We start from the raw sequence: 14513 nt of genomic DNA on the forward strand, positions 1-14513 counted from the left end.
AGAATAATTGGAGTAAGAATATAAATGAGTACAGTCCAGCTAAATTTTACGAGAAAACAGAATATAACAGAATGTTCTGTAAAGAAAATCCAGGAGCATGTCACTTTCACCTGTTTGGAATCCCAGAAAATAAGGAGAACTTGATAAATTTTTAAAGTGCCACGACGATTCTGGCTAGTAAAATCCTCTTAAAATGTACCCATTATTAATTTTCTTATTATGCTGAATGACATGCAGATCTTCAAAATACACGTGTTTCAAATGATAAAGAGGACATCAAGATATGACATGCATGTGCAACCGACATGAAATTGACACTACTAAATGTAGATTATTAAGCAATGTTTCAACTGAAGAGATCTTTAAACTTGTGGTGACATTGGGAACATAATACCGTAGGCTAGGCACGCGCACCTACAATTTCCGCTGACCTCCGTCAACAAAAGGTCGCGCATGTTAATTACAGCAAAAAGAAAGCATTGATATTTTCAATATGTTCGAGTTTTTCTTCCTTCTTCTCTGAAGAGCTAACTAGAGACGAACTCTTCTGTGTTGAAGTAGCTTTTCATTTACTCTAGTCTCGTTTTCAATAGCACGACAATTTGCCTCGAGTGCGTACGGTCACGTGGTTAGAACGGAAGTAGATAATTGAAAGTTAGTAAAACTTGATGAAATCAAGTGACGAAGTGAGAAGTAATTACTAAGAAGGTTAATTTAGTCGACTTTAATTACAGAGTCAGAATCGAGTTGCCAAAATTTGTTTAAGGCTCATCAAAGTTACAAAATTCTCACCAAATTCGATCTGGGTAGACTAGAAAAATTGTCTTAATAACGGAAACAAATTTACATTCGACGGTTATTATTGATTCTTTAAGAAACTCTTATGGTGTAAACAACTCGGCAACGCCTATTTAAAACAACTGTCAAATTCTACGACCACATTAAATTGTGTAGGCTGTATTAAAGTCTCATCCATGCTTACGAACTGGGCCAAAATATTATAAGGATTGGCTCTAAAACGGCATAAATTGTCACGAAATTGTCACGAACTTTGGCTCCCATTTTGCAGAAACTTTTGTCATTACCAATTTGTTGGTGATAATGCCGTCAACCCACGCATGGGAGATTCCTCACAGCACTAACAGTATATCAATTGGTGCATAAACGATCAGTTATCACCATGCCAGGGGAAATGTTTTCCGGAATGGTTGCTAATGAAGACCTTCCCGAGCGCTGGCCATCGTCAAGGCTCTCTGTCGCATGCTTGAATTCCGCAGTCCATGTCTTTACGGTGGAAAAGGAGAGATCAAGTCACTTATGGAAATTCATTGTTTCAACTTAATTTCTTAGCAACGGAGGTTGACCGTGCCTAGATCTCGGAAGCATGCACCACACTCGAGTTGATGTTTGAATCTTCTTAACTTGCAGAAAGCAATATTTATATACTTTTTCCGGATCTAAATTTACATCTAGAATGTTTGGGCTTATTTTCATCATGTCACAGTAGTTGATACCACTGAAAAATTCTGTTATCAACTGACTTAGTCGTCCTTAATAATGATTGAATTGAATTCGAATTTTATGTTAATGATTTTTTGATAATTATGTTATTATAAAACCTTTTAACTTGTTAATTAACACAGGTTTTTTATTTTAAATTATCAATTTCTTATTTGAAATTACAGATTTTTATCAAGTTTTTTACTTCATATCATTATTTTCTAATTTGAATTTAAAGATTTTTATAAGCAATTTTATTTTAAATTTGATTATTGGCTAAATGAATTCCTAGAATATATACTGATCTTCTTATGTACAAGACGGTCATTTGTAGATTCTATTTTCACCAAAACGATATTTGTGGATCTTTTAAGTCATGCAAGCTGGAAGAACCATATAATAGAAAAAACGTTGAGACGTTGGACGAAACAATAACACCAGATCCCCTTTACTGCAATCTGTGCTCTGTCAGTTACAAATGAGTAAGCATATGTCAAAGTCTGGCAAAATTTCTTCTTTATTCGATGGTATACTTGGTTGTCATGAACCAATTCAGGGAAGTAAAGCATGTCTTCGTAGAGTGTAAACATTAATTTATTGATCATCTTTTATAAAATACGCGTTTTCCTTATTTAAAATCTGTTATTTACTATCATTATTTTACTAGTCTGTTTATATTGGTAAAACACAAGTGGCTCCAGAATAAATAAAATCTACATGGATTGATATGGGAATGATAATACTAAGCCGTTCCACTAATAGTATAGGAACAATATCATTTGGATATCGATTATCATAATGAGACCCTAATTTGCAAATAACATGTCTGAATTCATGATGCCCGAGAGACATTTTCTTCGTCTGACTGCCTCTTGCTTTAAACCCGGACTATTTAATAACCGTAAGGTGGCAATCAACGGAAATCGATGCTAGTTAAAGCGGACATAATAATGAGGTAGCGAACATAATTTCACTTTTTAATATCCACTTTTGCTGCGAAGCTAATCGATCGCCATCTTTAATTTCACGTTTACTTCGAAGCTGATCGATCTCCATCTTGTCTTCGTCTTGGTGACGTATTATTACAGGTGATGTACAACTATTAATTTAATGATTGTGGAGCATCAGCTGTCAGACATCAATCACTTCTACGATGAAAGAATATCTCCATATTGTTATTGTTAATATGTTCATAATGAAAATTGTCAATAGATACTATGTTTATGAACCATTATTAAGAATAAAAATCTATTGATGAGAAAAGTGTGTATCTTACAGATTAGATACTGCTTTATGTTTATTTTATGTTTATTACTTGTCTTAATCTAGATCTGACCACATGCGTCTTTAAATCAGGTTATATGTATTATATTATGTTTTATGATTTTTATAGACTTACCACACCTACTTGAAAAGTGTGCATGCAGTATGAGTCAAATTTCATCAAAGATATCACAGAATTCCTTACACTTGATACGTGTTCAAGTTTTGAAACGTAGCACTGGATTGGATTGTTTAATTTTGTAAACCTGTTTTTTTTTTTAACAAATGGCTTCATAATCAGACACTGAGCAAGGCAATGGAAACTTTCATTATCCCAAAATACCTTATACCTTTCTTATTAATAACCTAATGCATGAAAAAATTATTTTCACATGTTATTCAGAAAAGTATGTTGGATGTATTTTGTATACAGTGGCTCACAACTTTAGAATATGATCTGATAAAATATTTAATAACGCTATTGTATACGCATTGATGTCTAAATAAGATTGTGTTTGATGAAAGACCTCGAATATACCACGGTCTTCCAAGGATTTTTTTACTGAGTACCGCCCTCCTCTCGATATTTTGTTCATGTCTATAACGATTGGCATGATAAAATCCCTGCGTGCATAAACCATTTTTGTTAAATCAAGGGAGGTAACCCCGCGTAGATGAAGAGTTTGATATTAATGAGGTTGCATATAAATAAATAGTCCACCACAAGCTCTTCAAACCAGATATAAACCAGATAAAAAAGGAACTATATTAGTCAAGAGACAAGATTTTTAAATATTTTAATAACCTATTTAACCATTTTAATAAATAATTTATAACATATAATAACACACAGATAACAATGATAACAATATATAAATCATTACATAACAAACAACAGAATACAAATAACAATAACAAAGCAAAAGGATCGAATCAGGGCATCCGATCATTCTCTAAAGATACACAGACGCACGTTTAATGAAATTCGATACAATTAATATGCAGCACGTGCCATGACAATTTTATCTGTTTCAAAAATATGTGACAACCACAACAACATGAATTTATTATCTAAATTTAACCTTCTGTGTTATCTGTGTTAAAAAACTTAAAGGATGTCGTAGGTCCAAGTCGATTTGGTTCATCACTATCAATAAAGGAGATTTAATAGGAAGTTTTTTATGGTCTTAAACATTATAACCTGCTTTTTGCACCTTGTTTTCAAAATCGTAAATCCAAAGAAAAAATTTGTGGATTTTTTTTAATTCGGATGGGTGCAAACAGAAGCAGAAAGCTATACAAGTACCATAAAAGTTTTGGTAACACCTTGAATTGCTTAAAGACTATTAGACTATCTTATTCGTCATTTTCAATCTGACCAATCAACTAACGCGTTATATATGAGGTATAGGAGATTTTTATTTGAGGAATCTTGTCGAGAACTAATTCTTAAAAATATGGGAATGCATGTATATCAATTTACCGAATCAAGGGATAGATGAAACTGGTTCGTACAGTTGAGATATCGAGATGGTAAGTATATAACTTAAGGTTCACGTGATGTTGCCCTATACAAGGAACATTTTCATAAAAATCATTTTTATTTAGCGTTCTTGAGTCTCATATAAATGATATAATTTTGACCGTCTTCTACGTAAGTACCGAAAAGAATACTTAATCATCAATCTAAATGCAGCTACAAGAATCTGTTGCCCTTAAAAGAGATTATAAGAAGTTTTACTATACTCATGAATGTTTTAGAAAACCTCTTCACAATCCCTTTAAGATCTGCACATTATAGACACTGTTTCACTTAATTAATATCAATGTTCTTGTTTTCTCCATAGTCCATAAAAATCATAAGGGCGTCTGTAGATAACCATGCTTGGTACAGTAGTTTTCTGTTGCTCAGAATGAATATAGTTTGATGGAGCACCACGTTGTCTTCATTGTCACAACCGAACATGCCATGACTATAAACAAGAGGCTCTTGCAGTATAGCCCGGATCTTTGTACATTCGAATTTGATTTTCTTGAGGAACAGGAAGTATGTCAAAGAGCTCTCTTTGAAAGACATTATCAATTGGAACCCTTTCTTTAATATCTATTGCGTCTTAGAAATAAAAAAAAATGCATATTTATCCTATCAAAATATTACTATTTCAACCATTTGAATGACTTATTCTGGCTCTAGCTAATTTGGACTTAGAAATATTCTCAATTGCATTAGGATCCTGACAAGTACAACCTACAATACAAGATCTAGAAAAGGGAAGTAATCCCGATTTAGCTGTTGATTCACAACAGTCACCATTATCCCAGCCACAATGTTCCCTATTATTTACTTCATCACACCAGCCATCGCCTCGTCTGTCCTACAAGATCAAGTATAGTGGAGGTTATTTAAGCTTACTGAGTGTCTAGTTCAAAGTCTGTGATATCTACTGTAGCCTCGGTTCTGTTCGTCTTTTATGAGTTTCCTTTCGAATGTTTTATTAGCTATTAGCTTTGTACGTAACCACTACAGTAAGGTCTAACACTGTCCTTGACTTTTCATTCTGTTAATCTTTAACGAAACTAATAAAATACGAACGGAACTTAAGTCTAATTTTAATTAGACTGGACAGATATGTGGCCTACACGCTATCGGAAAAATTTTCTTAAATGCGATGGGGACGTCCTAATTTTGTTAAGTTTGTTTTGTATTAAGTTACTCTATATAGTCAAAGGGGGTGTTCCAAATCCAAGAAGGAGAACACCAAATAAATTATTCGGAATATTACCTTGTTGCATTTTTGCACACATACCAAGTATTCTGGACTAGGATACCATTCCTTGGAATCTGAGCAGACGACATATCGAGTTATTTCCCTTGGCTCGTGGTTTGTTACTGGAATATGGTGTTTGGTTTCTAATATTGGTTCATGAGTAGATCGTTTACAACGTACACGACAAGAAGACCCTGTACAGAAGACAATAGTAAAATCACCAAATAAATCCATGAAGTCTGCTCCTGTTCTTTAAATGCAAAATCGCCTCGACAAAGGTAGCAACTGTGTTACCGCTTTCTCATGGAAAATTCAGATTGGATGCAGTGCAGAGAAAGTATGATAGAAGAAACATATATAAATCAAAAGACAATCAACCACAGCAGTAGAAGGTATGGATACAAATAGAATCCGAATCTATTGGGAGTTGGAAATTTTGCTCGCGGTTTATGGAAACGGTGGTTCACGAGTACAATCACATACATAATTTCAGAACAGTGGCGGCAATTCATCAGCTCTCTCTCTAGCTCACCAGTTGTAACATGTACAATCTATATACTACATGGTTTTCGTTTCATTTAAACAAAGAGACATATTTTTATTACAAGAATTTAAAAGACTAAGCTAATAAAATGTCCTATATAAGAAACATACCAACCACCAACTGTGTACATCTAAAATTTAAATCAACTGCTACTGGTCTTGAACAACTTAATAATTGGTAAGGTTCACAACTTTTAAATTGTCCACTCCATTTACCATTCTTCATACATTTTATCTTGATTAACTGTAATGAACCATTATGTATAATAATGATATTGTAAAAAGTACATACGCACAAAAATAAGCCATATCAACCAGAGTGAACATGTACTTGTCTGGAATAAGTACAAGCCAGCCAGGAAGAACATACACCTGTCTGGAAAAGGCATAGGCCAGCCATGAAGAACATATACATGTCTGGAATAAGTACAAGCCAGCCAGGAAGAACATATACATGTCTAGAATCAGTAGAGTTAGATTTTATGTGTTTATAGCGTAGGAGGATACGCTTAAGCACCAAGCCATAAAGTACTAGACAAAGACGGATTATAACATACCTGTCTAGAATAAGTACATGGCGTCATAGTACATGTACTTCCTGTATTTATACCATCAGTACAAGCGTACTGTCCATCATGTACTGGATCTATAGGTGGACATCTTACACGTTCACATGCAATATTACTCCATTCACCGTTCTCACCACAGGTTCTCCATGTTACTCTTCTGAAACAACATATACATATCGTTACTGTAGAATCAATTTTAAAAATTTCAAACAGAGAGTCTCTTCTCAAGAAATTCATACTTTGAAATTCTTTTCAAATTCAAATAAAGCTTCCATATTTCATAATGTGAAGATCATCACAACGATAACCTTAGTATAAGTTAAACGTAAAAAAAACTCCTTAGAATTGTCTTTTCAGTTTTCCACATTTACGTCATCATCAGACCTTGATCTTACATTCTTAATTTTGCTTGGTTATAAATGACATAGAGCAAACATATTTAAACAAAAATAAATTCACCTCTTTTTCTTTCTTGAACTCTCGACTTTAAATCCTTTACGGCATCTATATTTACATTTGGCACCAATAGGTTGAGGTCCTCGTCTACATTTCCTTGATGCTATTTTAGCGAACGGAATCTCTTTGGGTTGTGAACATTGTTTGATGCATGCTCCTAGAGGTAAAGTCCACAAACCATTAACATCACATTGGACGGTATTCGATTGTCCTGAAGATAGCAATAATAAATACCGAAATTATCTATGTGTAGTATCGTAGGTATGTTAATGAATGACAAACCAAGTTCCACAATGGATTTTAGATATTTTTATACAGGTTATCCCCCTTCAAAATCCCCAGCATTTCGGATATTTTGATATGTCAATCTTCTTCTTGTAGTTAATAGAAAGTTACGAAAATATAAACAATGATACATCCACTGTCGAGATTTTCAAATGCAACTGCAAATACAAAAAATGATCATCAGCTTTACACAGTACCTTGGTGTTTAGCTGGCGGTATACAGTTGAAAGTACAATTAGAGTACAATGTGGTACCAGAGTTGCAGTGTGTGGTAGAATGAGGTATGACAGGGACACCGCATTCTACTAGTTCACATCGTACTGGACTAGAACTTGACCACTGACCATCAGAACATACTATCTTATTATTGGTACTTGTTAATCGATATCTGCCATTAGAACAGAATATTAAATTAATAATTTTTGGGTTCTATGAGCAATCCTTGAAGGCGACAAGCATACATTACAGACTGCCAAATGTTTAAAAACTTCCAAAGTGAATGAGAGCAACAGAGAGAAAGTCTCAATGATGGTATTCCAACTTTAACCGAGGAACAACAAACCATCATGGGTAAACTTGATCTAAACTAGATATTCCCACCATATGAACGATTGTAGACTTAATCATCAAAGCTAAGACATTAAAGAATAGTCTGCCTCACTAACGATACCCTTACTCGTGTTCCTCTTGGATTTAAGAGCTTGGTGAAAGACCTCAGGAAGACGGTGGTACTTACCCTTCAATACAAGTAATCGAACATTCATCACCATCAGAGTGACCAGTACATAATACTGTAGAATGATCAAGCAGATAGGGAGGACAGGTAGTAAGTTGACTATCGTGCGATACACAATGCCCTGATCTGGGATTAAACAGTTCATCTTTGGTACAGCTAGCTATTGTGATAGGATCTAAATATTTATAAGATCTTAATCTCACTGCTGATATACTGATATTGAATGAGGTAAATGTTAAACGAACACCTGAAATTTGCAAAAACATAAAAGAGTCACGCTGTGAGCGGCCTATTTAAGAAAGTGCGGAATATTCTGCACCAAACGGGACTCTTCAAAAAATAAACTTTGTAGCAATTAATGAATTTTGTCTATTTGAGGACTTGATCGATTGATGCTCGTGATTGTGATTGATAATGATTCTGTGCCGTCCAAACTGTATTGCAAAAGATATGCATTGCGTCCTCTTATTCACTACTACCACATGTAATGCAAGTAGGTTATTGTCCAATCCGATCAGCGAGACTCTTATGCCACGCGCACCCCCTAATTTCTTGAATGACAGGATACACAAAGCCTTTGCTGGGATCGAACACAGAATACTAAAATGTCCAAATAAGAGAGCAATTTTCAACATACCTTTGGTATAATAGAAAGGTTGTGAGAGATCATGTATAACTGGTATATGAAATGGATTAATATCGCATGATATTGTATGTATTCTTGGTGATAGAATGGACGTTTCGTTATTCTGTTTAATCAATTCCACGGACAGTAGTGAATCTTGTAATACTGAACCATCTGAAGCAAGATGTATGATAACTTCTGTGGCCACTACCAGTCGTGGAAAATAAACCTAAAAAAGAAAATTGCAACAACGTAGATGGAATTGAAATGAAATTGAAAATGCTAGATGAACCTCGATCTACATTCATAAACATAGTAGGTATCAAAATTGATAATGCATAAAAAAGGTAAAAAAAATGGCCTCCAAAGTACTTACCTCAATCCAAAAGTCACCGTATTCCGTAAAACTACCACATGGATGCCAGGATTCAGTGGAATCAAAATGGCGATTGCAAACCTATAAATAATTCTTTTTTTAATATTAATCAGAAATACTTTGCGATAAGAGTAAAATGTTACATTGAATGTCCACTGAAGGTTTTGTCAGTTCAACTGGAAGTGATAATCCAGGTTGTCATACTAGGCGATGACCTGCAAACTACCAAACTAATGAGTGATAAGGACGATCATCATCAAGTCCATAACCTGTACATATACTTACCAGATCAATACTAGGCTGACCAAGTACAGCTGTAACTGGACAATGAGGATGCTGGTATTGAGGATTGGCTATAGCTGATGATGCTAATTGGTCCATGTAACCCGGTGGTATATAGAAACCACAGTCTCTAATACTGGTGGTCTTTTCAAACTCTTCACACACACCATCACCATCATGTCGATAACAAAGACTCGGTTCACCTTCAAACATAATAAAATTCGTTCTGATTTTAACCTAAAACGCATTAAAGTGCTTGCCTTTCTTTAAACAAGATGTTTCATATTGCTGAACAAGATACAATAAGTATCCAAAACGCCCTTAAACAAATGCTTGATAGTCTCACCTTTACACTGAAACGACGGTTCAATTTGACAATCTGAACTACAACCATCATAACTATTAATATTTCTATCATCACATTCTTCATTTGATCTGAAATACGAATAAGTCACCAAAATCACATCTTGATCTGAATTCTCCCTCCAAGCTCATCTGATGTACTTATCTACAGTAAGGAACATAACCTATCGTGAACTTGTGATAGAGCAAAACCTTGGAACAACATCAGAGAATGCTATCTATCAAACAAAATCGGACATCACGAAATGTCATTTGTTTACCAAACCAACATAAACTTACTGGTTGACGACTCCATCACCACAATATGGCTGACCATGTTTATAATGTAACGATGGTGAAGATTGGCTGATCTTCGAACCAGATGCCTTGATCCAATAACGATAACTCTTACCAATTTCTACCTCACTGAAATATAAATAACAAAAATTCGAGCACGATTGTCACAATATGACTATATAGTATGCTTCGAATCGAGAAAATCCTAAAATGATCGATGAGTTGTGACTATTTTTTTGAAAGGAGGGCGGTTTACAAAATATGCTGTCCTTGACATATACCATATTTACAGATGTAGTATTACCAAAAGCTCTTTCAGACTATTGGCTGTAAAATAACTTCTAATGGCGAGATGAGTGGGGGCCGGTGGGCCTACGTATTTTGGATCTCCTTCCCCTGGAAATTTATTTTTACCATTTTTTTTCCTGCTTTTTTCTGAAGGTGGTAACCCCTTAGGGGAGGGGGTCCCATGGACTTGGTTGACCCAGTCCTTATGGTAGTTTAGTCACTGATAACTACGAGTTTGCAAATGTACAGACGATATCCAGAACCTACCTATCAGTAAACTGTGTGGTCTGCGTTGTTTTAAAATGATGCTGTTTAAACGGCGGATCTCTATAAATATGATATTTTAGTTGATGACAATTATCACATCTACTGTTTTGTGGTGATGATGTTACTTCCACAGCATCTATAGCTACATACTGATCTTTGGTATAAATTCTTATCTGAAAATACACATAGATATAATTCATACATCTTCACGATGTTAATGATAAAGTAAAGGTATTGAGACTGGGTCATTGCATCATATGTCTATTGATATGTGTGCCTCTGGTAGTGTCGAACAAATGGTGGTCGCAGGTCTGCGTATGACAACCATGAGACATCTTACCCAAAGATCCCAGCTGTGAAAGGGAGAGTTAATCTGTGAAAGATCAGTGCCTATAGGTTTGGCTATAGACAGCTGGTGGACAGGATCTTCATGAACTTAAATTATTATCCTTTGTCGTTTCTTTCTTGATGGTTCGCATTTTTTTGTTACCTTTGTTAGATTTTTATCAACATTCAACCTAGAGGTAAGAGGCATATCACAATGTGCTGGTAAATCTTTGATCAAATTAGACTGTCCACCTTCAAAATACAGCTTAATTCTTTTGATACCATTAACTGCATTCCATACCACCCAGATGGACAATCTGAAAACATAATTTTTAATATTATTTCTACATCAAAAATCACGAATTTATAAGCCTGTATAGCAAAGCCGGCTTTCATTGTCGTGCATACCTCTAGAAGTACTAAACAGGCCTTCTCAGAACAGGATAGATGAACTTCAGGGAATCCTTAAACCTAACAATTTTAGCCAGCAGTGGCCTCTGAATATCCAACACAATCACCTGCACACAAGATATCTATTACCTTACCTCTCTGGAATGACTGGCCATTTGAAGTATAAATCAATTCGACAACCTTTCTTCTTACAGCTATAGACATTCGGCATCCAGGCTCTAGTACTAGAATCACATTTCTCTGCATCAGGACTACCTGTACATATTCAAATAAAATAATTTCGGGAAATACATCGTGTTTTGATATAGCATGTGTGAAGTGATCTCGAAAATCCAAACTATAAGGAGTTGCCGTTTCTACAACCGCTCGGCAAAATAAAAATGCCAGTTATATGGGCCACCATTTTAGTGGAGCTGTTAGTTTCATCAAGTTGGGGGAATCCTACATTTGATTGTACAGCTTGTTAAGTAATAATTTTTCCATGGTTCACTAAGAACAACAGTTGTTTCTATTGGTAAAACACCACCAGCGTCATGTTTCTTTTATTTCACTTGTATGATATGGTTAAACATACATACCTGTAGCTTGTTGTGGACTCCATCTATCTGTAGGAGATGGTGAAGAAGCATTGACAGCATATTGAGTTAGTGATCCATCAGTTGAACAGAGATTACAGACAGATTCCCAATCATTGATACCAGAACTCAGTGGTGGTGTCCAGATTATTGTTACCGAGTCTTCTTGAGATGGGGCTATCTAAACAAATAAACTCAATAAAAAATATTTAACGTCAAAAATTTTTTATAATCCATTTTTAGAACTTACTGTTCATAATAAATGGATAAGTGGAGACTTTGTAGCTGTAGACTAATCGGTTTTAACATTTCTTACAGCCAGATGGAATACTGTGATTTCAGCACGTTTTAATTCCTTTCCGTCTGTTAGTTCCCACCCCGTGGACTACATAACAAAGAAACGTTACCCTGGGTGCTAGGGGAATTGGAGCTGGTTCTGTAGATGTCCTCCAAGGTTGATAAACCAAATCTAAATAACAGTGCATTCTGGCTGTTTGGTGTGGCGTAAATTCACTACTACAGTTATCAGCTGAAAAAAAAATTATTGTCTTTTTATAAACGATGCAACATCTGGAAATAATATCATTGTCTAGCTTGGGTGATCTGCTAACTGTACAAACGACATATTAGATATGAATGTATGATTATTCAGTAGAATATTAAGAACTGTTTATATGTTAAGGAGACGTAAAAGATTAAAGACTCAGTGAATTCAACCATGAGAAATACGAAAGCGTTTTTATGGTTTTGATCTGTTGCAACTTAACAAACCATGGAGTGAAAGTCGCTCTACAACACATCAGCTTTACGGAAACTGTCGAAGATTGCCGAATGTCACGAGTATCATCCCGGGTAGCTTGGGACGGATTTTTATTGAGCAAGGTGGATTGTATACATACCAGAATAACTCATATAATTTCTAAATGGAGTATCTTTATAGGCTGTCAGGGAACCACAAGCATCTTCAGTAGGTAAGGGATCGTGACAGCCCTGATTTTTAGGAGTAGGGAAGGTGTCAGCACACATATCACCATGTATCATAGATGGTTCGTTTTCCAAACATTGGTCACCACATGGTACTTCGGACACACCGTGGTGTACATGCCATAATCCAAAATTATGACCAATTTCATGTACTAAACTGTCCATCTGACCTTCCACGCCAAAGGTTTCCGGTTGCACTACTGTTCCACCTGGGATAAAATGGAGATTATGCAATTGCTATCATCAATCAAAAGAAATATTACAAATGGCGTTTGTATATAGTACAGCGTTCGGGATGATTAGCTCTCATAATCCGTACTAGTTTACATTCTTGGGATGTTAGACACAAACCTCAACGTTGAACAAAACAAGGGGTACTTGTCGACAAAACTGAAGTTAAATATTTCATTTTGAAATGCAATTGGTGTGTAACGATATAAGAAGATTCTTATCTGAAATCCATGTATCTTTGAAAGAAAACACAGCTGTCGGCTTCCGTCCACTTCAGCTTCTATTCGCTACTTTCTGGTGGAGAATCCTCAATTAACACCCACCCAGAAATATTATATGTTACTATGATATAGATCAATAGTATAACGGTAAAGAGTTGACAGTATAGAATATAATTAGTATGATATATATCATCTTATAAATCTCCTCAAAATACCCACTATAGTACATATACCAGATCTAGATCAGGAACATCTTACTATATTTAGTTTCTCAATACAAATTCATGTAGACAATATGATAATACCAAACCAAACTCACCAGGCTGTCTATAAGTCACCAATAGAGTAAAAGGCTCACAGTTGTCCGAAATATAGCTCATAATGAATGGGTTTAGAACTCAGCAATACAAGATATAAAATAAGTCTATAAACGTCTCTGAAACATTTTCGGGTAAGATCCGGAGATTCTAAGGACAGTAAGTCATAGCCGTTTATCAAAATATTCTTCTTACATCTTGGAAGTGCAATTGGAAAATGGTTTATATTGTTTTATGAAATGTCGATTGGACTATGATGACAATTTTCGTCCGCATTTAACAAAAACCTGCTAAACGTAAGATAGCAATTTAGTTCAAACTAAGAAAGAGTTCAGAAATCAGATAAAAACATGGCTACTAACATATTGACCCAATAACCTTCATACTGACCATATTATACAGTGATATATTACTATGACGAGTGTGATATACAATAAGTGTTTTAATTAGTTAATTACATGTGTTTATCTTTCATTACAACCCTTATCAATATATTGATCTATCTGATAGTAGTGTAGGGGGAGGGTTTCATAATCTTCTCTAATGTTATCGTTCTTTAACTGTTGTACTTTTATGCTTCTATAACGAACTTGGGCAAGTCTGACCCATACATTAATCGTTTTGAAAGAAATATTCATACATAATTCAATAGTACATGAATCTTTGCTTTGCTGGTTCTGGTGCCCGTGTATGGTCAAAGTCACCAAAAGTTTAAATTAAGTTTACGTTCGAGGTTAGATGTTTATTTTAGAAATTCTGGCAGCCGATATACAAGCAATGTCACTTTGTCACAATGTCTTTTTTTTTTGGTGAGGGGGGGGGGGGGGGGGGGGGGGGCCAAAAAAAAAGC

The 14513-nt window shown here is 35.2% G+C and overlaps 1 protein-coding gene across 1 annotated transcript in view; it reads right to left on the reverse strand.

Annotated features, from left to right (window-relative positions):
* Window positions 1-4925: 4925 nt before the first annotated feature.
* LOTGIDRAFT_167151 (hypothetical protein) overlaps window positions 4926-14513 on the reverse strand; it is a gene marked incomplete at both ends in the record, with an annotated part of 13773 nt that continues 4185 nt past the window's right edge. Inside the window, 18 exons of the mRNA XM_009064632.1 lie at window positions 4926-5138; window positions 5571-5725; window positions 6186-6318; window positions 6632-6800; window positions 7103-7310; window positions 7582-7772; window positions 8121-8367; window positions 8758-8974; window positions 9122-9202; window positions 9407-9606; window positions 9750-9838; window positions 10046-10171; window positions 10598-10770; window positions 11088-11241; window positions 11470-11590; window positions 11914-12091; window positions 12318-12439; window positions 12810-13103. Of these exons, the coding sequence (XP_009062880.1) occupies window positions 4926-5138; window positions 5571-5725; window positions 6186-6318; window positions 6632-6800; window positions 7103-7310; window positions 7582-7772; window positions 8121-8367; window positions 8758-8974; window positions 9122-9202; window positions 9407-9606; window positions 9750-9838; window positions 10046-10171; window positions 10598-10770; window positions 11088-11241; window positions 11470-11590; window positions 11914-12091; window positions 12318-12439; window positions 12810-13103 (3071 nt within the window). The remainder of the gene's footprint in view (window positions 5139-5570; window positions 5726-6185; window positions 6319-6631; window positions 6801-7102; window positions 7311-7581; window positions 7773-8120; window positions 8368-8757; window positions 8975-9121; window positions 9203-9406; window positions 9607-9749; window positions 9839-10045; window positions 10172-10597; window positions 10771-11087; window positions 11242-11469; window positions 11591-11913; window positions 12092-12317; window positions 12440-12809; window positions 13104-14513) is intronic.

Source organism: Lottia gigantea (genome assembly GCF_000327385.1).
Source record: "Lottia gigantea unplaced genomic scaffold LOTGIsca_64, whole genome shotgun sequence".
Lineage (NCBI taxonomy): Eukaryota > Metazoa > Mollusca > Gastropoda > Lottiidae > Lottia > Lottia gigantea.